General features: G+C 43.5%; 1 protein-coding gene across 2 annotated transcripts in view; it reads right to left on the bottom strand.

Annotated features, from left to right (window-relative positions):
- LOC139415131 (scavenger receptor class A member 5-like) overlaps positions 1-24951 on the bottom strand; it is a 72102-nt gene that overhangs the window by 23708 nt on the left and 23443 nt on the right. For both annotated transcript variants that reach the window (XM_071162980.1, XM_071162981.1), the window contains exons 4-6: positions 5028-5702; positions 3262-3342; positions 2492-2599 (exon numbers count right to left, since the gene is read on the bottom strand). In XM_071162980.1, the coding sequence (XP_071019081.1) occupies positions 2492-2599; positions 3262-3342; positions 5028-5702 (864 nt within the window). The remainder of the gene's footprint in view (positions 1-2491; positions 2600-3261; positions 3343-5027; positions 5703-24951) is intronic.

Here is a 24951-nt window from a genome sequence, read left to right as displayed (position 1 = left end):
TATCCCACGTTTAATTCCTGTATTTTCAGATCCAAAATCACAGGAAAGTGTCCAATGGCAGTGGCACCCAAACAGAACCACCAATCGTCGGGTATTGCTCTGAGCTGACCACATCCTCATAGTAATGTGTGCGGTGGTCAGGAAATGTTAGACACTTACTCTGGTTCAAACACCCAATGCCAAACACAGTTCTAACTCACAGAAAAACATGCATAAAGAAAGGCCTACTTTAACAGGCCACACAACATCTCTCCCTTTTCCACAAGGGTGCTTTTACAAGCTTTACTAAAAGGCTAAGTGCCTTTGTTATTTTATTTCGTATTTATCTAACCCCGTGCTATGTGTGTTGTAGTCACAGTGAGTCAGTCTAACAGGGCTGGGAAGACAGGGCAGATAGAGAGTGCAGAGCACCCACATCCAATCGTAATGTTATTGGATCACAGGGGTTTGAGCCTCCAGCACCGGACAGTTCAGCCAAACTAAACTGATCCAGCTGTTTGGTTTGCATAGAGAAATAAAATAAGTCCATTGTGGATAGTCAAATCCATGACCAATACAATAAGGCACTGTGTCTCAAATCATATGTGTGAGAGGAGTATCTGATTACAAAACAAGTTCTGATTCCCAACACACAAGGTGACGAAGGATGAAAAAGCTTCCTAGAAGCAAGGTTGGACTAGCCCTGAGACATGGCTGTAGACTCCTATGATGTCTAGGCACCATCAGCGTCTACAGTCAGGTCTCAGGGCTAAGGTTGGACCAACTAAAAACCGGACATGGCTTTCCTCCATTATTATGGTGTAGGGAGACATTTCTGTCTGCTAGGTTTTAGGTTGGCGGTTCAGCTGATAAGGAAGGTCTGCTTTGGGTTAGGATGGGGAGGCAGAGGGCATGAAGATATACAGTACCAGTCAAACGTTTGGACACACCTACTCATTCAAGGGTTCTTCTTTATTTTTACCACGTATTCTTTACTATTACTCTACATTGTAGAGTGAATACATCATAACTATGAAATAACACATTTGGAATCATGTCGTAACCAAAAAAGTGTTAAGCAAATCAAAATATATTTTATATTTGAGATTCTTCAAAGTAGCCACCCTTTGTAGTCACCTGGTGTGCCTTGCTAAAAGTACATTTGTAGAATTGATTTCCTTCTTAATGCGTTTGAGCCAATCAATTGTGTTGTAACAAGGTAGGTTTAGTATACAGAAGATAGCCCTATTTGGTAAAAAACCAAGTCCATATTATGGCAAGAACAGCTCAAATAAGCAAATAGAAATGACAGTCAATGTGGAAAATGTCGAGAATTTTGAAAGTTTCTTTAAGTGTAGTCGCAAAAACCATCAAACGCTATGATGAAACTGGCTCTCATGAGGACCGTAACAGGAAAGGAAGACCCAGATCTGCTGCAGAGGATAAGTTCATTAGAGTTACCAGCCTCAACTGCACCTCAGATTGCAGCCCAAATAAGTAACAGACACATCTCAACATCAACTGTTGAGAGGAGACTGTGTAAATCAGGCCTTCATGGTCGAATTGCTGCAAAGAAACCACTACTGAAGGACACCAACTAGAAGAAGAAACTTTCCTGGTCCAAGAAACACGAGGACGAAATCTGTCCTTTGCTCTCATGAGTCCAAATTTGAGATTTTTGGTTCCAACCGCCGTGTCTTTGTGAGATGCCCAGTAGGTGAACGGATGATCTCCGCATGTGTGGATCCCACCATGAAGCATGTAGGAGAAGGTGTGATGGTGTGGGGGTGCTTTGCTGGTGACAACTGTCTGTGATTTATTTCGAATTCAAGGCACACTTAACCAGCATGGCTACTCAAAACACAACTCCAGGCTGTGTAAGGGCTATTTAACCAAGAAGGAGAGTGATGGAATGCTGCATCGGATGACCTGGCCTCCACAATCACCCGACCTCAAACCAATTGAGATGGTTTGGGATGAGTTGGACCGCAGAGTGAAGGAAAAGCAGCCAACAAGTACTCAGCATTTGTGGGAACTCCTTCAAGACTGTTGGAAAAGCATTCCAGGTTACTACCTCATGAAGCTGGTTGAGAGAATGCCAAGAGAGTGCAAAGCTGTCATCAAGGCAAAGGGTGGCTACTTTGAAGAATATAAAATATATTTTTAATTTGTTTAACACTTTTTTGGTTTCTACATGATTCCATGTGTTATTTCATAGTTTTGAGGTCTTCACTATTATTCTACAATGTAGAAAATAGTAAAAATAAAGAAAAACCCTTGAATGAGTAGGTGTGTCCAAACTTTTGATTGTTACTGTAGTAAATCAGATGGAATAGACCCTGCGCATCCATTGCCCTCTCTGAATCCTGAGCTTAAGAGAGAGCCTGCCATCACAGAAGGATAAGGGAGATAGATGTAACCATTGACAGCAGGTTCAAAGAGGCAGCGAGGAACAGATGTTAGTTTAACTAATGGCTCTACAGCTGTCAGACAGTACTAATATCAGACATACCTTTGGGCCCTTCGGGTCCCATATCCCCTTTCTCCCCCTGTAGGCCGTCAGGGCCGCTCGGGCCCTTTAGTCCCCTTGGACCCTGGAATCCTTTTTCTCCTGTAAAACCTGCCGGGAGTACATAAACAAAGCATTGGATTTATTTTCCCAATTCTTTTCAAACAGGATATCTGAAATGCAAACAGCCTATCTTATACGAATCTATGAGTAAGATGGTTTGCTTGCATGCCATAATAACATTTTCCTATGTTCTCTTTCTTTATTCACCATTTAATTATGTAATGAAAGACTATATCAAAGAATGCCCCTGCTACATTTCACAGGATGCTTTGAGCCCAGTTGGAGGGCTGTTATTAGGTTGCTAGTAGACAGAGTGGACTTATGGATTTGGAACCACAGAGGGTCATGTTCACTAGGTAACCCCTGATGAATCAATAATTGAAGATATAGTCGCTGCATTACTAACAAGGTATACTGTAGTAACCAACTCTTTCATAAGTAGGATAGTGGACTGACTGATAGTTTGAATGTGGTAGGAGGAGTGTTCTGGGTGGCTATAACAAATGAACATGTTCCATGCTCCTAAAGGGAGGATTGCTTTCAGCATTCTTCTTGGAAATATGTCTATGAGGGTTTAGGCTACATAATCTGTGACCCGGGCCAATTACAGTAAGATACGTTTCGAGGACATGGTTGAAAAATGGTTGAAGAATGTCATGTATGTTGAAAGCTAGAATAGGACAAATGACAGTACTGTACAGTGTACGGACCTCTCATTCCTATGAGGCCTGCCACACCAGAGGCCCCAAGTGGCCCAACATCGCCCTTCTCACCTTTTGGTCCTGGAGGCCCTGTGGAAAACAACCTCATTAAAGCATTGAGTTGATCCCGACATAACAAACTGATGAATATACTGTAATATGAAGACAATATGATTACTGAAGTTGTGTAATTCCTTTTGGTATGTCATTCATGTTTCACCACACCATCAGACTAAAGCAGAGGAGCTCAAGGCAGAATCTGAGTCTGAAACATGGTTAACGGACATCATCCAACAATTGTTTTTACTTGGATCCAGTTAACTGACATCAGATTTGTTTGTAGAATCAGCTTGGCCACAACGGAAACCACGTTTCCCAAGGTACACCACAATGGAACCACAATTGAAAAGTTAGACATTAGTCTTGTTTTGTCCGACTGACATTTTCAAAGTAGCCTTTCAAATCATAATGTGAGCTGCTCCTTAGATCCTAAGATACTGTCCTGGCATAAAGTAGTGGCTAATGACAAGTCAGGGTTGAAAGTTCACTTGGAAGTCTTATCACACTGGAGGGTCTGAAGGGAAAACCACTCCACTTAATTGGTGTTGACTGGCTTGTTTTAGTAGTAGGACCAATGATATCACTCATCACTTCTTAACAGTCTTCTATTAATTCAATTAAGAATGCTCAAGACAAACAAACATACTCCATGAGGGTATGAGGGCCCTATTTGCATGTCAAGGGAAAACACCTGCAATGCAATCAGTTTTGAGACATTTGGTATCAACATGATAGATAGATTATTTAAACCATTGGCTTTCTGATGAAGCTGTGATGCTTTAAAAAAGCAAACATGTTTAGGCTATTTAAGGTGGCTGATATTGTTTTTACACTAAGGACAACCATTTATATAAGGATCCATTAAAATAACATTCAAGTTTCCTTATTTTGTTTCACCACTGGTGAATAATGAAATTAGCGTGAGATCAATGTTTAAATTATGACAATTACATTTCCATGAGAATGAAGGCAATGGACACAGTGATCCTCCCAGCCAGAAGACACTTCACTAAAACAGCAAACATGTCACTCCTGAGGTCATTCCTGTTAATCAAGTGGCTGTGTGATGATTATAAATGTTTCCATGCTCTCCTCAGACCAACACATCACAGTTTCTTGATCCACCTCTCAACTATGCTTACATTTGTGTTTTCTTCCCCTTCTCATTTGTTCACCACTGCCAAATTGGAAGGTATGCATGAAACATAAGCTAAAGACATTGGGATGGAGGGATGGAGTGATGAAGGGAGGGAGAGGAGGCAGGCCAGAAATACCAATTACCACGACAAGGTGTGGAGCTTTCCTGGCTAAACCCATGCTTAATGACAAGCAAATGGGATGTGCAGTGGAACAAATGACAGGGCTGATTTCCTTGGTTTTGGAGGCTTCTAAATGTAACCCACAATTGTTTCCAGCCTAAATAAAACACTGTCCCATTCACATACAATATCAGTCAGATTCTGATTCAAAGTCTTATTTGGCATGGATTCACATCACTGAATTCTGTCTACTTCCTGCTAACATTACATCATGACATACTTATTTGACATTTATTTAACCAGGAAAGTCATTGAGTATGATAGCAAGTCTCAATACAACATCAACATCTTCATCTCACATATTCCTTAACCATCGTGTAAGGAGCTCAGGATTCATAGGGAGATTAATCATGACATAAACTTCATTCTAGCCAGTGATCAGTGATGGGCCGTTACCTTCTAGGGAGGTGATGTTCTTGAGGATATTGGAGTGCTCCCAGTCCTTGAGCCTCAGGTCCTCTGTGATGGTGCTGAGGATCTCTACCTCATTCTTCAGTGTCTCTTCCATGTGCACTTGTGTCTCCCTCATGTACCGTGCATCATGACTTGCATTGCTGATCTGCACCTGCAGGTCCTGGATCTTTAGGTGATGGACGCTGATGTCGCTGGTGAACGTGTGGTTGACTGAGCCGACTGTCCAGCCAACCTCCTCCAGCCTATCCTTGAGCTGGTTCACCTGGTCTGCTGTGCTCCTCAGCAGGAGGTCGTGGTTGTGCAGCGAGACCGAGGCATGGGCCAGCTGGTTGCTGAGCCCACTCACGTTCCTCTGGGTGGAGCGGTTCAGGACGGATACACGGTCCCCCAGCTGCTCTACAGTGCTGTCTGTCGACTGGCAGTGGCCTTGCAGATCCCTGATATCCCTCTCCAGGCTGCTCACTGCCCGGCCCAGCTGCTTTAAGGACTCACTGTGGTTCTGAAACAGGCTCTCCAGCTTCCAGATGTTCTCCAGGAGGTCTGCCTGAGAGGAGATGTCGCCCAGGGACTGCTGGAGCTCCCGGGAGCGGTCCTCCATACGGGTCATGTTCTCCATCAGTGCCTCCTGCTTCTCTGAGGACATCTGGGACCTGGACACTGAGGAGGACACATGGAAGAGAGGAGAAAGACGAGAGGCTCAATTATACATCTCCTACATCTCCATAGCAGATAGAATATGCTACAGATCAACAACACTTACTACAGAAAATGACTCCTGAACATTTATCAATGCAATCAATCAATCATTGGATCACTTAATTGTCACTGGGATGATGATTAATAACACTAGAGTTGTATACTACAGTATTACTATTAAAACAGCAAGATAGTGTCGTGATCTCTTTTATACCATTGGCAATGACTGTTTGTTGTTAATGTCTTTGGAAAGGAAAGAGAACTGATCTATTTTAAACAACCTCTATAACAAGGCTTTTAAGGTTTATGTTCTGTTGGAGTGAAGTTCCTTGGTAACAGTGCAGTCAGCCAGAGAGATATTTTGAAACTAAATCCTCTCAGCTCTGCAATGACGACATCCTCTCTTATACGTTCGAGACCCTTATGTAAAAAAAAAGTGATGTTGCTCAATCTGAGAAAAAGAGAATGTTGGGGAAATGGAAGGAAATGGCCAATTCCCAGCGCACATGTTCAAAATCCCTCTCATCCCTCTCCACGGCTATTAAACAATTGTTGCCTATGTGTGTGTTGTGGACCAGAACTAATTTAATTATTTCAATATGAGGGAAATGTTTCCTACATGGTTGCACAAATAGACTTTACATTACTTCTCATTTTACATTGTTCAGAAAGTTAATGAGCTGAAAACCAAAATAAGCTGGCACTCAACTACAGAGACTTTCTCATTCCAAAATGACAGTCTATCTTACAGTATGTTATTTCCACACGTAGATAAGCCTAATTGTTATTAATCAGGAATTCACGGACGGCAACTTTGGCTCTAATGTGGGTTGAAGAGTAACGTGGCAACGTGCCAAAAAGCACAAAACCAAAACAGATTGTTTCCCAGACGGATAAATTAAGAAGAGATGTGGGATTCTGGACTGGGGTGAATATAGAGTAGGTGAAGGTCTGTCCTCCTTTAGCATTCAATCCTTCATTCTTGGAGGAACCGAACTCACATGTGGCTCTTCACATGACCTTGACCTGTCCCTGCTCTACCAGGACAGTAACAAGAACTCACACAAGATAACACAGAGGACTCAGGAACTCACACAAGATAACACAGAGGACTCAGGAACTCACACAATATAACACAGAGGACTCAGAAACTCACACAAGATAACACAGAGGACTCAGACCTCACACAAGATAACACAGAGGACTCAGGAACCCACACAAGATAACACAGCAATTCCCCGAAGGATATCTAATGTATGAATTTCAAAATCGCCCATGCAACATTTACCCTTGCACTAGAGCCAAACAAAATTGCAAACGGGTGTGGTGACCAGTAAACTGGACTGCTCATCGACACAGCCAGCAGGCGATGTCAACAACCCCATTCCTCCACTGGACTACCTACCATGAAGACGGGAGAGTCTGTAAAATATATGGAGAGTCAATGTGTAAAACATCCCTGTGAGGGTGTGGTGGCGGACCTGTTATTCCCAGAGGCCTCGCTGTCCGGGTGCATCATGTGGTTTTACAGGATGTTACTGTGCAAGACCATCTCTAGAACCAGGTGGTCGTCAGCTGTTTGCTCTCAAACTAGTTAAAGAGGAGAGGAGGCTGAAAAATACAGGCCACGCTCCTCTGCTTTTCCTGTTATTGGATTTCACATCCCCACACCCAATGCATGTTCCTGATTACCAACCGTAGCTTTTGATTCTTAAACAAGTCTTTTCATAAAATAGTTAATGTTCTGTGTCTGTACTAGGAGTTCAGTATGCAGGGACTTTTCACCTAGTGGAAGTGTGTTATTGTCAATAAGAACTGATGTCATCTCCCACAAAAAAATACTACACTGTACTATAGAATACTATAGTACATACTACAGAATGAGGTAGTAAACTGCAGAATCCTATACTCCCCACTGTAGTGTCCCTAGATCATGTAGAGCTTACTTTAGAATTTAGATTTGGTAGTTTACTGTGGAATCCTATACCCCACACTGTAGTATCCCTCAATCATGTAGTGCTTACTTTATAATTTTCATTTTGTAGTGTACTATACTACACACTCTAGTGTTGTTTACGATACCAGAATTTTGACTTCGATATGATACCAGGTTTAGTATCACGATACTCGATACCATCACTATACTCAATACCAAAACGATACCACAACAACAACAAAAAGATGGCGTATTAACCAAAGTCACAGAATGGCACTTGATCCAGACAAATAAACTCAGCAATTGCTCTGTTCAATCTTTGGGTATCTTTTGAGTTTAATATCCTTACATTTGTAAATGTATGTCCATTTTTTTGACACAAACATGTATTCAATTGTACAATCATACAATCAATTTGACTTTGTTTCTATTCCTCTAACTACAAAACAACATAATGAACTTGGTCAAATCAAAATGTATTTGTTGCATGCTTCGTAAACAACTGGTGCAGACTAACAGTGAAATGCTTATTTACTCATGGTCAGCTGAGTCTCTGTGGAAGCACAGTTGCATTTCAGAGGAAGCAACAGATCTATGAAGTCCTTTTGGTGTACTCTTGTTAAAGTGTTATTTATCTGTCAGACAAACAAACCTAATCGTCTAGGCGTTAATAAACTTTGCTTGTTCTTTATATATGCCTCTGTGCTGTTTCCCTTTAATGGGCCTAGAACCTGCCTAACGTTTAGATGTTACAATTGTTGTCTGGTCCATTGCATTGCTCAGAACTATTGAACCAACTCAATAGGTGGCTTTTCATGAACCTGCGAGTCTTATGTTCTGGTTGTGGTTTTCCCCTCATTAAACAGTGAGTGGTGTAGTCTGGTAGTTGTGCCATTTTAGCCAACCCTAGACTGCAGGTTACTACAGCATGCTACAGTCATGTCCACAAAAATACTACAGTATACTACATTTATGCCTGTAATAACTTTAGTGTGAATACTATAGTATACTAGTCATGTCTGCAAAAACACTACAGTGAATACTGTAATATATAAATGTATAAATATAATTTTTTTATATACCTTTATTTAACTAGGCAAGTCAGTTAAGAACACATTCTTATTTTCAATGATGGTCTTGGAACGGTGGGTTCAACTGCCTTGTTCAGGGGCAGAACGACAGATTTTCACCTTGTCAGCTCGTGGGATCCAATCTTGCAACCTTACAGTTAACGAGTCCAACGCAATAACGACCTGCCTCTCTCTCGTTGCACTCCACAAGGAGACTGCCTGTTACGCGAATGCAGTAAACCAAGGTAAGTTGCTAGCTAGCATTAAACTTATCTTATAAAAAACAATCAATCATACTCACTAGTTAACTACACACGGTTGATGATATTATCTAGCGTGTCCTGTGTTTATTTACTTCAGGCTAAATTTATTTTATTGATGTATTATATTAAGTTAAAATAAGTGTTCATTCAGTATTGTTGTAATTGTCATTAGTACAAATAAAATAAAAATTGGCCGATTAATCGGTATCGGCGTTTTTGGTCCTCCAATAATCGGTATCGGTATCAGCGTTGAAAAATCATAATCGGTCGACCTCTAGTAGAGATACTCTTAATGATTGGCTATGAAAAGCCAACTGACATTTACTCTTGAGGTGCTGACTTGCTGCACCCTCGACAACTACTGTGATTATTATTATTTGACCATGTTGGTCATTTATGAACATTTGAACATCTTGGCCATGTTCTGTTATAATCTCCACCCGGCACAGCCAGAAGAGGACTGGCCACCCCTCATAGCCTGGTTCCTCTCTAGGTTTATTCCTAGGTTTTGGCCTTTCTAGGGAGTTGTTCCTAGCCACCGTGCTTCTACACCTGCATTGCTTGCTGTTTGGGGCTTTAGGCTGGGTTTCTGTACAGCACTTTGAGATATCAGCTGATATAAGAAGGGCTATTGAAATAAATTTGATTTGATTTGTCACAGCATCATCGGACTGAGCTTGTTGTTATTGCAGGTAATCTCAATGCTGTGTGTGACAGGGAAGACATCCTCCTCCCTCATGTGGTTCCCTTCACGCAGGCTCATCCTGACATGACCCTCCAGCATGACAATGCCACCAGCCATACTGCTCGTTCTGTGCGTGATTTCCTGCAAGACAGGAATGTCAGTGTTCTGCCATGGCCAGCAAAGAGCCCGGATCTCAATCCCATTGAGCACGTCTGGGACCTGTTGGATCAGAAGGTGAGGGCTAGGGCCATTCCCCCCAGAAATGTCAGGGAACTTGCAGGTGCCTTGGTGGAAGAGTGGAGTAACATCTCACAGCAAGAACCGGCAAATCTGGTGCAGTCCTTATGGAGGATATGCACTGCAGTACTTAATACAACTGGTGGCCACACCAGATACTGACTGTTACTTTTGATTTTGACACCCCCCCCCCTTTGTTCAGGGACACATTATTCAATTTCTGTTAGTCACATGGCTGTGGAACTTGTTCAGTTTATGTCTCAGTTGTTGAATCTTGTTATGTTCATACAAATATTTACACATGTTAAGTTTGCTGAAAATAAACGCAGTTGACAGTGAGAGAACGTTTCTTTTATTGCTGAGTTTAAAGGAAAAAATCCAATTCACATACTACACCAGTTACTGTTAGACCACACTCTACATACTGCAACATCAGAACACGCTTATGGAGCCATCCAATATATACAGTTAAAGTTAGATGTTTGAGCTACAGTATATCCTACAAAGCATTGTTCACAAGGACGAGTGATACGTTGCTTCTTGTGTTATGTTGAGTTATGTGTGTCTGCTTCATGTCAGTGGAGAACAAGCTGTTTGAGTGATTGCTGTGGCTGTTGAAGCTGGACAACTGTTTACATTCCTGCAGCTGGAATCTTCTCATGGATGAAGTAAGTCTCATTGAATCATTAAACTGCCAATATTATCATTTGTAGTGCATTCCTCGGCTGTCTTTGTCAATCAGCTTTTTATAAGAAATACCCCGAGGACGTGATATATATTCTTAGTGGGATAATTCTCAGTGGGTACCACTGGCAATACACACAGGCAAGACAACCACTACAAAATTCAAGCAAATAGTATTGTACATCAATTTCTCTCATCTCTCTCTGAATGTGTCTAGAGGCAGGACACAAATATTTGCAGGCATCTGTCAAAGAATATGGAATTGATTAAGATAAAGGGAACCTTAAAAGACGACCAAGTAAAAGAAGTATGGTTAGGGCTTAGAGGCATATATTTTAGAGAATCACCCTAACAGGGACAGACACTGTGCAGGGCAGGGCAGAGCAGGACAGGCGCTGAGAGTCTTTGTGCTGCAGACAGTCGTTGCCTTTGTAAAGCCCTATCAGCCCTGACAGTCTCCCACTCCTCACATTTGGCTGTTTTGTCTCGGACTGGTTCTGGGTTCTGCAAAGGCTCTGTCATTAATGAAACAAACTTTATGCAGTATCACACTCAGATCGAGTCAACATAATTTTATCCTATATGAGTCATTTATCGAAAGAACTGGAATGTGAGTATGTTTTTGACAGTGTCTAGCTAACAAGAAGCAGATTTACACATGATTGCCGGCCTGATGAAATCATTACGAACTCAGAGAAACTCTTTCTCCATCATCGTCTCTCTCCTGCATATTAGAAAGTACTCTCTAGCCAGTGACGGACACACAGATTAGTTCCAATCCCATTCATAGGCTTGGGTATTTTTGACATCACTAGAGGCCTCTCTAGGGAGAATCAAACACTTTGTCCACCCAGCTCTGGTCTGGTCTAGCTATGCCTTGGCAGGGACACTCAGTAGTCCCACAACAGCTGTCTTCTTTCCTGATGAGGACACAGTGTCAGACTGTTTGAGTAGACACCAGGCCAGAGCCCAGTAGCATCCTGTGCCACTACGTTATCACCCAGGCCTCCACTCCCATGCTGGGTCCAGGAGGCCCACCCAGCCCCAGGGCTCAGCCATCACACCCACCCCACAATAGGACCATTGTCTCTGGGAGTGGAGGGCAGAGAGACGTCCATCCTGGATCCTGCTCAGACCAGCTCGTCTCTTTCATCTACAGTGTCACAGACTGGCCAAGAAGCAGCCCACGCACAAATCAAAGGGATCTCAGATTCTTATAGGGCTCTGAGCGACAGCCAAGGAAAATATACAGGTTCACCCAGGCTCTGCCAATTCAAACAACAATGTGAGCCATGGGGAGTACATACTGACATGACATTTACAGGGTGGCTCTCTGGGCTGACTCAGTCTGCGTCCACTCCAAAGTGCCATGGTCAAGAAGACACACAGAGAGGACTATTAGAGTTGCAAATTTAAAAAGCACTGAGACATTACCATCATGTCTTTCTGTTAATACGGCTAGCAGCAGTGAGCGCTGTCACAGGGTGTCAAGTCACTCTTGTTTTCAGCATGTCAGAGTGTGTAGACTGTGACGAGCCTGGAACCCATTTCAATTTGTGTTCGGCTCTCAGAGTCACGCACATATTAAACGGTGCGTTAACTTGTACTCAGGCTGCAGTAACAGTGGTGGGGATGTGAGGAAAAGAGTCTCATGGGATTTACGTACGGACAAACATTTGCTGCTACCCAAGAGAAGTTCCTGGAAATCGAAATTGCTTCAGTTTTAAGTCTTTTGTAAGGAACATTTGTATGAACAATATTTTCCAGTTTCCTTAAGCATTTAAATCAAATCTATTTCATTTGTCACATGTGCCAATAACAACAGGTGTTACAGTGAAACGCTTACTTACAAGCCCTTAACCAACAATGCAGTTCAAGAAATTAACACAATAAAATAACAATAGCGATGCTATAAACAGGGGATACCGGTACCGTCAATGTGCGGGGGTACAAGATAGTAATTTACTCGGGCGGCAGGGTAGCCTAGTGGTTAGAGTGTTGGACTACTAACCAGAAGGTTGCAAGTTCAAATCCCCGATCTGTTGTTCAGCCCCTGAACAGGCAGTTAACCCACTGTTCCTAGGCCGTCATTGAAAATAAGAATTTGTTCTTAACTGCCTAGTTAAATAAAGTTAAAAAAAATAAAAATAACAAGGTCATTTGTGCATGTATGTAGTGTATGCAGTGATAAAGTGACTACACATAGATAATAAACAGCAGTGTAAAAACAAAGGGTGGGGGGTGTCAATGTAAATGGCTTGGGGGTAGAAGCTGTTAAGGACCCTTTTGGACCAAGACTTGGCGCTCCGGTAGCACTTGCCGTGCAGCAGCAGGGAGATCAGTCTAGGACTTGGGTGACTGGAGTCGTTGACAATTTTTGGGGGACTTCCTCTGACACTGCAGTTGAAGTCGGAAGTTTACATAAATCAGTTTTTCACAATTCCTGACATTTAATCCTAGTAAAAATTCCAAGTCTTAGGTCAGTTAGGATCACCACTTATTTTAAGAATGTGAATTGTCAGAATAATAGTAGAGATAATGATTTATTTCAGCTTTCATGTCTTCCATCACATTCCCAGTCGGTCAGAAGTTTACATACACTCAATTAGTATTCGGTAGCATTGCCTTTAAATTGTTTAACTTGGGTCAAACGTTTTGGGTAGCCATCCACAAGCTTCCCACAATACGTTGGGTGAATTTTGGCCCATTCCTCTTGACAGAGCTGGTGTAACTGAGCCAGGTTTCTAGGCCTCCTTGCTCGCACAAGCTTTTTCAGTTCTGCCCACAAATTTTCTATAGGATTGAGGTCAGGGCTTTGAGATGGCCACTCCAATACCTTGACTTTGTTGTCCTTAAGCCATTTTGCCACCATTTTGGAAGTATGCTTGGTGTCATTGTCCATTTGGAAGACCCATTTCCGGCCAAGCTTTAACTTTAACTGATGTCTTGAGATGTTGCTTCAATATATCCAGATAATTTTCCTCCCTCATGATGCCACCTATTTTGTGAAGTGCACCAAACCCTCCTGCAGCAAAGCACCCCCACAACATGATGCTGCCACCCCCGTGCTTCACGGTCGGGATGGTGTTCTTCGACTGGTCATTATGGCCAAACAGTTCTATTTGTATTTCATCAGGCCAGAGGACATTTATCCAAAAAGTACGATCTTTGTCCCCATGTGCAGTTGCAAACCGTAGTCTGGCTTTTTTTTATGGCGGTTTTGGAGCAGTGGCTTCTTCCTTGCTGAGCAACCTTTCAGCTGATGTCGATATAGGACTCGTTTTACTGTGGATATAGATACTTTTGTACCTGTTTCCTCCAGCAACTTATCTTATAAAAAAAACAATAAATCTTAACATAGTCACTAGTTAACTACACATGGTTGATAATATATATACAGTGGGGCAAAAAAGTATTTAGTCAGCCACCAATTGTGCAAGTTCTCCCACTTAAAAAGATGAGAGAGGCCTGTAATTTTTATCATAGGTACACTTCAACTATGACAGACAAAATTAGGAAAAAAATCCAGAAAATCACATTGTAGGATTTTTAATGAATTTATCTGCCAATTATGGTGGAAAATAAGTATTTGGTCAATAACAAAAGTTTATCTCAATACTTTGTTATATACCCTTTGTTGGCAATGACAGAGATCAAACGTTTTCTGTAAGTCTTCACAAGGTTTTCACACACTGTTGCTGGTTTTTTGGCCCATTCCTCCATGCAGATCTCCTCTAGAGCAGTGATGTTTTGGGGCTGTTGCTGGGCAACACAGACTTTCAACTCCCTCCAAAGATTTTCTATGGGGTTGAGATCTGGAGACTGGCTAGGCCACTCCAGGACCTTGAAATGCTTCTTACGAAGCCACTCCTTCGTTGCCCGGCCGGTGTGTTTGGGATCATTGTCATGCTGAAAGACCCAGCCACGTTTCATCTTCAATGCCCATGCTGATGGAAGGAGGTTTTCACTCAAAATCTCACGATACGGGCCTCCCGGGTGGAGCAGTGGTTAAGGGCGCTGTACTGCAGCGCCAGCTGTGCCATCAGAGTCCCTGGGTTCGCGCCCAGGCTCTGTCGTAACCGGCCGCGACCGGGAGGTCTGTGGGGCGACGCACAATTGGCCTAGCGTCGTCCGGGTTAGGGAGGGATTGGTCGGTAGGGATCTCCTTGTCTCATCGCGCACCAGCGACTCCTGTGGCGGGCCGGGCGCAGTGCGCGCTAGCCAAGGTTGCCAGGTGCACGGTGTAGCCTCCGACACATTGGTGCGGCTGGCTTCCGGGTTGGATGCGCGCTGTGTTAAGAAGCAGTACGGCTGGTTGGGTTGTGTATCGGAGGACGCATGACATTCAGCCTTCGTCTCTCCCGAGCCCGTACGGGAGTTGTAGCAATGAGACAAGATAGTAGCTACTACAACAATTGGATACCACGAAATTGGGGAGAAAAAGGGGTAAAAATTCAACAACAACAAAAAATCTCACGATACATGGCCCCATTCATTCTTTCCTTTTCACGGATCAGTCATCCTGGTCCCTTTGCAGAAAAACAGCCCCAAAGCATGATGTTTTCACCCCCATGCTTCACAGTACGTATGGTGTTATTTGGATGCAACTCTGCATTCTTTGTCCTCCAAACACGACGAGTTGAGTTTTTACCAAAAAGTTATATTTTGGTTTCATCTGACCATATGACATTCTCCCAATCTTCTTCTGGATCATCCAAATGCTCTCTAGCAAACTTCAGGCGGGCTTGGACATGTACTGGCTTAAGCAGGGGGACACGTCTGGCACTGCAGGATTTGAGTCCCTGGCGGCGTAGTGTGTTACTGATGGTAGGCTTTGTTACTTTGGTCCCAGCTCTCTGCAGGTCATTCACTAGGTCCCCCTGTGTGGTTCTGGGATTTTTGCTCACCATTCTTGTGATCATTTTGACCCCACGGGGTGAGATCTTGCGTGGAGCCCCAGATCGAGGGAGATTATCAGTGGTCTTGTATGTCTTCCATTTCCTAATAATTGCTCCAACAGTTGATTTCTTCAAACCAAGCTGCTTACCTATTGCAGATTCAGTCTTCCCAGCCTGATGCAGGTCTACAACTTTGTTTCTGGTGTCCTTTGACAGCTCTTTGGTCTTGGCCATAGTGGAGTTTGGAGTGTGACTGTTTGAGGTTGTGGACAGGTGTTTTTTATACTGATAACAAGTTCAAACATGTGCCTTTAATACAGGTAACGAGTGGAGGACAGAGGAGCCTCTTAAAGAAGAAGTTACAGGTCTGTGAGAGCCAGATATCTTGCTTGTTTGTAGGTGACCAAATACTTATTTTCCACCATAATTTGCAAATAAATTCATTAAAAATCCTACAACGTGATTTTCTCATTTTGTCTGTCATAGTTGAAGTGTACCTATGATGAAAATTACAGGCCTCTCTCATCTTTTTAAGTGGGAGAACTTGCATAATTGGTGGCTGACTAAATACTTTTTTTGTCCCACTGTATTGTCCTGCGTTGCATATAATCAATGCGGTGCCTGTAAATTTGTCATTGAATCATAGCCTACTTCGTCAAACGGGTGATTTAACAAGAGCATTCGCGAAAAAAGCACTGCCGTTGCACCAATGTGTACCTAACCATAAACATCAATGCCCTTCATAAAATCAATACACAAGTATATATTTTTATACCTGCGTATTTAGTTCATATTAATTGCTTACATGAATTTCTTTTAACTAGGGAAATTGTGTCACTTCTCTTGCATTCTGTGCAAGCAGAGTCAGGGTATATGCAGCAGTTTGAGCCGCCTGGCTCGTTGCGAACTGTGTGAAGACAGTAATTAATTTGCCATACCATTGAAGGTTGTGCAATGTAACAGCAATATTTAGACTTAGGGATGCCACCCGTAAGATAAAATACAGAACGGTTCCGTATTTCACTGAAATAATAAATGTTTTGTTTCAAAATGATAGTTTCCCGATTTTACCATATTAATGACCTAAGGCTTGTATTTCTTTGTGGTAGGCAGCAGCAGGCTTGTAAGCATTCATTCAAACAGCACTTTCCTGCATTTGTCAGCAGCTCTTCGCTGTGCAGTCTCTAGATTTTGCTCGCCTGAAGTAGAGTATATTGAGATAAACTGCAGGCCACACTATTTGCCTAGAGAGTTCTCAGCTATACTTTTCGTGGCTGTTTATTTACCACCACCAGACAGATGCTGGCACTAAGACCGCACTCAGTCAGCTGTATAAGGAAATAAGCAAACAGGAAACCACTCACCCAAAGGCAGCGCTCCTAGTGGCCGGAGACTTTAATGCAGGGAACTTAAATCAGTTCTACCAAATCTCTATCAACATGTTAAATGTGCATCCAAAGGGAGAAAAAAATCTAGATCACCTGTACTCTACACACAGAGACGCGTACAAAGCTCTCCCTCGCCCTCCATTTGGTAAATCCAACCACAACTCTATCCTCCTGATTCCTGCTTATAAGCAGAAATTAAAGCAGGAAGCACCAGTGACTCGGTCTATAAAAAAATGGTCAGATGAAGCAGATGCTAAACTATAGGACTACTTTGCTATCACAGACTGAAACATGTTCCGGGATTGTTCCGATGACATTGAGGAATACACCACATCAGTCACTGGCTTTATCAATAAGTGCATTGAGGACGTCGTCCCCACAGTGGCTGTACGTACATACCCCAACCAGAAGCCATGGATTACAGGCAACATTCGCACTGAGCTAAAGGGTAGAGCTTCCACTTTCAAGGTGTGGGACTCTAACCCGGAATCTTACAAGAAATCCCGCTATGCCCTGCGACAAACCATCAAACAGGCAAAGTGTCAATACAGGGCTAAGATTGAATCATACTACACCGGCTCCGAGGCTCGTTGGATGTGGCAGGGCTTGCAAACTATTACAGACTAAAAAGGGAAGCCCAGCAGCAAGCTGCCCAGTGACACGAGCCTACCAGACGAGCTAAATCACTTCTATGCTCGCTTCGAGGCAAGCAACACTGAGGCATGCATGAGAGCATCAGCTGTTCTGGATGACTGTGTGATCACGCTCTCCATAGCCGACGTGAGTAAGACCTTTAAACAGGTCAACATACAAACGGCTGCGGGGCCAGACAGATTACCAGGATGTGTGCTCCGGGCATGTGCTGACCAACTGGCAGGTGTCTTCACTGACATTTTCAACATGTCCCTGATTGAGTCTGTAATACCAACATGCTTTAAACAGACCACAATAGTCCCTGTGCCCAAGAACACGAAGGCAACCTGCCTAAATGACTACAGACCCGTAGCACTCACGTCCGTAGCCATGAAGTGCTTTGAAAGGTTGGTAATGGCTCACATCAACACCATTATCCCAGAAACCCTAGACCCACTCCAATTTGCAAACCGCCCAAACAGATCCACAGATGATGCAATCTCTATTGCACTCCACACTGCCCTTTCCCACCTGGACAAAAGGAACACCTATGTGAGAATGCTGTTCAAATCAAATAAAATCTTATTTGTCACATACACATGGTTAGCAGATGTTAATGCGAGTGTAGCGAAATGTTTATGCTTCTAGTTCCGACAATGCAGTAATAACCAACGAGTAATCTAACCTAACAGTTTCACAACAACTACCTTATACACACAAGTGTAAAGGGATGAAGAATATGTACATAAAGATATATGAATGAGTGATGGTACAGAACGGCATAGGCAACATGCAGTACATGGTATCGAGTACCGTATATACATATGAGATGAGTAATGTAGGGTATGTAAACATTATATTAAGTGCCATTGTTTAAAGTGGCTAGTGATACATGTATTACATAAAGATGGCAAGATGCAGTAGGTGGTATAGAGTACAGTATATACATATGAGATGAGTAATGTAGGGTATGTAAACATTATATTAACTAGCATTGTTTAAAGTGGCTAGTGATACATTTTTTACATGTATGGCAGCAGTCACTCAATGTTAGTGGTGGCTGTTTAATAGTCTGATGGCCTTGAGATAGAAGCTGTTTTTCAGTCTCTCGGTCCCTGCTTTGATGCACCTGTACTGACCTCGCCTTCTGGATGATAGCGGGGTGAACAGGCAATGGCTTGGGTGGTTGTTGTCCTTGATGATCTTGATGGCCTTCCTGTGACATCGGGTGGTGTAGGTGTCCTGGAGGGCAGGTAGTTTGCCCCCGGTGATGCGTTGTGCAGACCTCACTACCCTCTGGAGAGCCTTACGGTTGTGTGCGGAGCAGTTGCCGTACCAGGCAGTGACACAGCCCGACAGGATGCTCTCGATTGTGCATCTGTAAAAGTTTGTGAGTGCTTTTGGTGACAAGCCAAATTTCTTCAGCCTCCTGAGGTTGAAGAGGCGCTGCTGCGCCTTCTTCACCACGCTGTCTGTGTGGGTGGACCAATTCAGTTTGTCCGTGATGTGTACGCTTTCTAACCTCTCCACTACTGTCTCGTCGATGTGGATAGGGGGGTGCTCCCTCTGCTGTTTCCTGAAGTCCACAATCATCTCCTTTGTTTTGTTGACGTTGAGTGTGAGGTTATTTTCCTGACACCACACCCCGAGGGCCCTCACCTCCTCCCTGTAGGATGTCTCATCAATGTTGGTAATCAAGCCTACCACTGTAGTGTCGTTTGCAAACTTGATGATTGAGTTGGAGGCGTGCATGGCCACGCAGTCGTGGGTGAACAGGGAGTACAGGAGAGGGCTCAGAACGCACCCTTGTGGGGCCCCAGCGTTGAGGATCAGCGGGGTTGAGATGTTGTTACCTACCCTTACCACCTGGGGGCGGCCCGTCAGGAATTCCAGTACCCAGTTGCACAGGGAGGGTACTATGGAGGGTACTTTGGAGGGTACTATTGTGTTAAATGCTGAGCTGTAGTCGATGAACAGCATTCTCACATAGGTATTCCTCTTGTCCAGATGGGTTGGGGCAGTGTGCAGTGTCGTTGCGATTGCGTCGTCTGTGGACCTATTGGGGCGGTAAGCAAATTGGAGTGGGTCTAGGGTGTCGGGTAGGGTGGAGGTGGAGGTGATATGGTCCCTGACTAGTCTCTCAAAGCACTTCATGATGACGGAAGTGAGTGCTACGGGGCGGTAGTCGTTTAGCTCAGTTACCTTAGCTTTCTTGGGAACAGGAACAATGGTGGCCCTCTTGAAGCATGTGGGAACAGCAGACTGGGATAAGGATTGATTGAATATGTCCGTAAAAACACCAGTCAGCTGGTCTGCGCATGCTCTGAGGATGCGGCTGGGGATGCCGTCTGGGCCTGCAGCCTTGCGAGGGTTAACACGTTTAAATGTTTTACTCACGTCGGCAGCAGTGAAGGAGAGTCCGCAGGTTTTGGTAGCGGGCCGTGTCAGTGGCACTGTATTGTCCTCAAAGCGAGCAAAGAAGTTGTTTAGTCTGTCTGGGAGCAAAACATCCTGGTCCGCGACTGGGATTTTTTTCTTTTTTTAATCCGTGTTTGACTGTAGACCTTGCCACATACCTCTTGTGTCTGAGCCGTTGAATTGTCGTTCATTGACTACAGCTCAGCGTTCAACACCATAGTACCCTCAAAGCTCATCACCAAGCTAAGGAGCCTGGGACTAAACACCTCCCACTGAAACTGGATCCTGGACTTCCTGACAGGCCGCCCCCAGGTGGTGAGGGTAGGTAGCAACACATCTGCCACGCTGATCCTCAACACTGGAGCTCCCCAGGGGTGCGTGCTCAGTTCCCTCCTGTACTCCCTGTTCATCCACGACTGTATGGCCAGGCACGACTCCAACACCATCATTAAGTTTGCTGACGACACAACAGTGGTAGGCCTGATCACCGACAACGACGAGGAAGGCATTGATGCTATGGACTGGCCCGCCCATTCCCCAGACCTGAATCCAATTGAGCACATCTGGGACATCATGTCTCGCTCCATCCACCAACGTTGCACCACAGACTGTCCACAAGTTGGCGGATGCTTTAGTCCAGGTCTGGGAGGAGATCCCTCAGGAGACTATCCGCCACCTCATCAGGAGCATGCCCAGGCGTTGTAGGGAGGTCATATAGGCACGTGGAGGCCACACACACTACTGAGCCTCATTTTGACTTGTTTTAAGGACATTACATCAAAGTTGGATCAGCCTGTAGTGTGGTTTTCCACTTTAATTTTGAGTGTGACTCCAAATCCAGACCTCCATGGGTTGATACATTTGATTTACATTGATAATTTTTGTGTGATTTTGTTGTCAGCACATTCAACTATGTAAAGAAAAAAGTATTTATTAAGAATATTCCATTCATTCAGATCTAGGATGTGTTATTTTAGTGTTCCCTTTATTTTTTTGAGCAGTGTATTATCCCTTAATTTTTCCAACCTTCCATCTATGTACTACTAATGTTGAAATTCAGAGGGTGAAGGCATATCCTAGGTCATGGTCTGTCAACACTAGAGCTTTATCACATTTTAGTTATTTAGCAGACAATCTTATCCAGAGCGACTTACAGGAGCAATTATGGTTAAGTGCTTTACACAAAGGAACATCAACCGTTTTTTTTACCCAGTCGGCTCAGAGATGCAAACCAGCAACTTTTCAGTTACTGGCCCAACACTCTTAACCTCTAGGCTACCTACCGCCTGTCCCACAAGTGTACAACTTTGAACCACGAGTAAACCAAGTAATTAGACAGAGGAATTTTACTTAAATCTATAAATCTATAACATACCCTCGTAAAATCCTTGACTTCGGCGATGTAATTTACAAAATAGCCTCCAACACTCTACTCAGCAAACTGGATGTAGTCTATCACAGTGCCATCTGTTTTGTCACCAAAGCCCCATTTACTACCCACCACTGCGACCTGTATGCTCTCATTGACTGGCTCTCACTATATATCCGTCGCCAACTCCACTGGCTCCAGGTCATCTATAAGTCTTTGCTAGGTAAAGCCCCGCCTTATCTCAGCTCACTGGTCACCATAGCAACACCCACCCATAGCACGCACTCCAGCAGGTATATTTCACTGGTCATCCCCAAAGCCAAAACTTTCTTTGGCTGCCATTCCTTCCAGTTCTCTGCTGCCAATAGCTGGAACAAATTGCAAAATCTCTGAAGCTGGAGTCTTGTTTCTCCCTCTCTAAGTTTAAGCATCAGCTGTCTGAGCAGGTTACCAATCACTGTGTACATACCTGTACACAGTCAATCTGTAAATAGCACACCCAACTACCTCATCCCCATATTATTACTTACCTTCTTGCTCTTTTTCACCCCAGTATCTCTACTTAATGCTAAATTGTAATTATTTAATATTTATTGCTACCTCCCTACTCTTCTACATTTGCACACACTGTACATATTACTGCATTGTCGGAACTAGAAGCACAAGCATTTCGCTACACTCGCATTAACATCTGCTAACCATGTGTATGTGACAAATAAAATTTGATTTGATTTGATTTGATTTGACATAGATTTTTATATTTCTTTTCTTTTGTGTTATTGACTGTACGTTTGTTGTTGTTTTTGTCTCACTGCTTTTTTTTAATCATGGCCAGGTTGCAGTTGTAAATTGGAACTTGTTCTCAACTGACCTGGTTAAATAAAGGTGAAAGAAATTAAATATCTTTTTTTATTTACATTTTGTAAGCCTGCTGTGACATCTGAGTGTGCAGACTTCTAGAATCACTGTAGTCATTTGTGGAAAGTTATATCAATAACACCGCTGGGTTATTTGGCGGGCAGAGCCTGAGCAATAGCGCCTGACATTTTTCAAAAACTTGTCTGTTGTGAACTACTTGGGGTCCTTGAAAGTTGGCTGCGACTTGGTGTCAAGTGGAATAGTGTCTTTCCTCTAAACCTCTTGACATGAAGGGGTTTTGTCCTGGTCGGTTAGGAGGGACCACCGACAGCCAAAGAAAAACTAAGATTCAATCAACACTTCCCAACCTAACTTTATATTGAAAGGAAGTTATTATCAACATTTACCAAATCCAGTCCAGATATGGAAAAAGAGTTAAGCTTATCTGCTCTTTCATCACTTACCCCTGGCTATCTTCAATAGAACAGCTGACAAAGCACTCTGGGTGGAATGAATTCAGCACATGCGGACAACTCATTATAACAGCTAGGAGCTGCAAAGTGCACAGTCCAGCAACGGGCCAAACCAATTAGGGTTAAAATGTTAATTGACACACTGTTTAACTATCTCTTTGTCTGAATGGGGATGTATTCATGACTTCCCAGTGAGCCTATAGGGAGCAGGACTTCTCCAACAGGTACCCAAAAGATAAATCCCTGTCTGTAATGAGTTGGGCGCAGAGGAGCCTGAACGTCAGCTTAGAACTTCAACATCAGCTTAGAACTTCATTAAAGGGGCTTTTCCAGAGAAGAATGGAAGGAAACCGGGCAAGAAGGGGCTCTTGGAGACAAGAGAGGGTTCCAGCCAAGGCTTTAACTCTGTTGCCAAGCTACACATGTTTGCGGAAAATCTTTGTCATCTTTGGACTGTTTATGAAGCACATATGCAAGTTCACTTCTCACACATATCAAGTATAAACACGTAAAAATAAGAAATAAATTGCAAATGAGCACATAAATCCAATAGTTGGGTGTGGCAGTACTATTGAGGTTCTCTTTGAGCTCCGAGGAGTGGCTCGATTTGTGGTTTGAATTACATACTGAGAAAGTTATTCTATGGATAACCTAGGTATGACACGTGTTCTTGATTCATGTGAATTTTTATCTTGTACTCTGTTATATGAAGTATGCAAATATGGTCCTAGATAACTTTTTTGTGATTATGCTAAGCTCAGCTTCTCACTATTTCCCCAAGAACTCTGACTGGATTTGAATGTCTCCTAAATTGTGCCCTTCTAGCTGGTCACAGTTAATGGAAATTTACAAGGTTCGCATCAGACCACAGATTTTCATTTAATCTGACAGTTGGTGGTTATGTTGGCCAGCAGTGCGGTTATGAGTAAGGAGAGAGGTTTGCAACTGTGATCTACAGTTTTACTTAATCTTTTGCACTCCACACACTTGGCCAAGAAAGCCCCAGCGCCCAGTGCCCATACCAGATCATATCCTGCATACATAACATCAAATCAAATTAAATGTTATTTGTCACATGCGCCAAAAACATGCGCCAAATACAACAGGTAACCTTACAGCGAAATGCTTACTTACAAGCCCTTAACCAACAATGCAGTTTTAAGAAAATACCCCCCAAAAAGTAAGAGATAAGAATAACAAATGATTAAAGAGCAGCAGTAAATAACAATAGCGGGGCTATATACAGGGGGTACTGGCACAGAGTCAATGTGCGGGGGAACACAGGCACACAGGTAATTGAGGTAATATGTACATGTAGGTAGAGTTATTAATGTAACTATGCATAGATATAATAGAGAGTAGCAGCAGAGTTCCAGAGGTGGGGGGGGGGGGGGGGGGGGGGCAATGCAAATAGTCTGGGTAGCCATTTGATTAGCTGTTCAGGAGTCTTATGACTTGAGGGTAGAATCTATTTAGGAGCCTCTTGAACCTAGACTTGTTGCTCCGGTACCGCTTGCCATGTGGTAGCAGAGAGAACAGTCTATGACTAGGGTGGCTGGAGTCTTTGACAATTATTAGGGCCTTACTCTGACACCACCTGGTATAGAGGTCCTGGATGGCAGGAAGCTTGGCCCCGGTGATGTACTGAGCCGTTCGCACTAACCTCTGTAGTGCCTTGCGGTCGGAGGCCGAGCAGTTTCCATACCAGGCAGTGATGCAACCGATCAGGATGCTCTCGATGGTGCAGCTGTAAAACCTATCCTATCTATAGGCTGTCTCATCGTTGTCGGTATTCAGGCCTACCGCTGTTGTGTCATCAGCAAACATAATGATGGTGTTGGAGTCGTGCCTCCAACACCAGTCATGAGTTTTGAGCACGCACCCCTGAGGGGCCCCGTGTTGAGGATCAGCGTGGCAGATGTGTTATTACCTACCCTTACCACCTGGGGGAAGCCAGTCAGGAAGTCCAGGATCAGTTGCAGAGGGAGGTGTTTAGTCCCAAGGTCCTTAGCTTAGTGATGAGTTTTGAGGGCACTATGGTGTTGAAAGCTAAGCTGTAGTCAATGAATAGCATTCTCACATAGGTGTTCCTTTTGTCCAGGTGGGAAAGGGCAGTGTGGAGTTCAATAGAGATTGCATCATCTGTGGATCTGTTGGTGTAGTATGCAAATTGGAGTGGGTCTAGGGTTTCTGGGATAATGGTGTAGATGTGAGCCATGACCAGCCTTTCAAAGCGTTTCATGGCTACAGACGTGAGTGCTAAGGGTCGTTAGCCATTTAGGCAGGTTACTTTAGTGT

This window comes from Oncorhynchus clarkii, chromosome 8 (assembly GCF_045791955.1).
Source record: "Oncorhynchus clarkii lewisi isolate Uvic-CL-2024 chromosome 8, UVic_Ocla_1.0, whole genome shotgun sequence".
Classification (NCBI taxonomy): Eukaryota; Metazoa; Chordata; class Actinopteri; order Salmoniformes; family Salmonidae; genus Oncorhynchus; species Oncorhynchus clarkii.
This window is presented reverse-complemented; position numbering and strand designations above follow the sequence as displayed.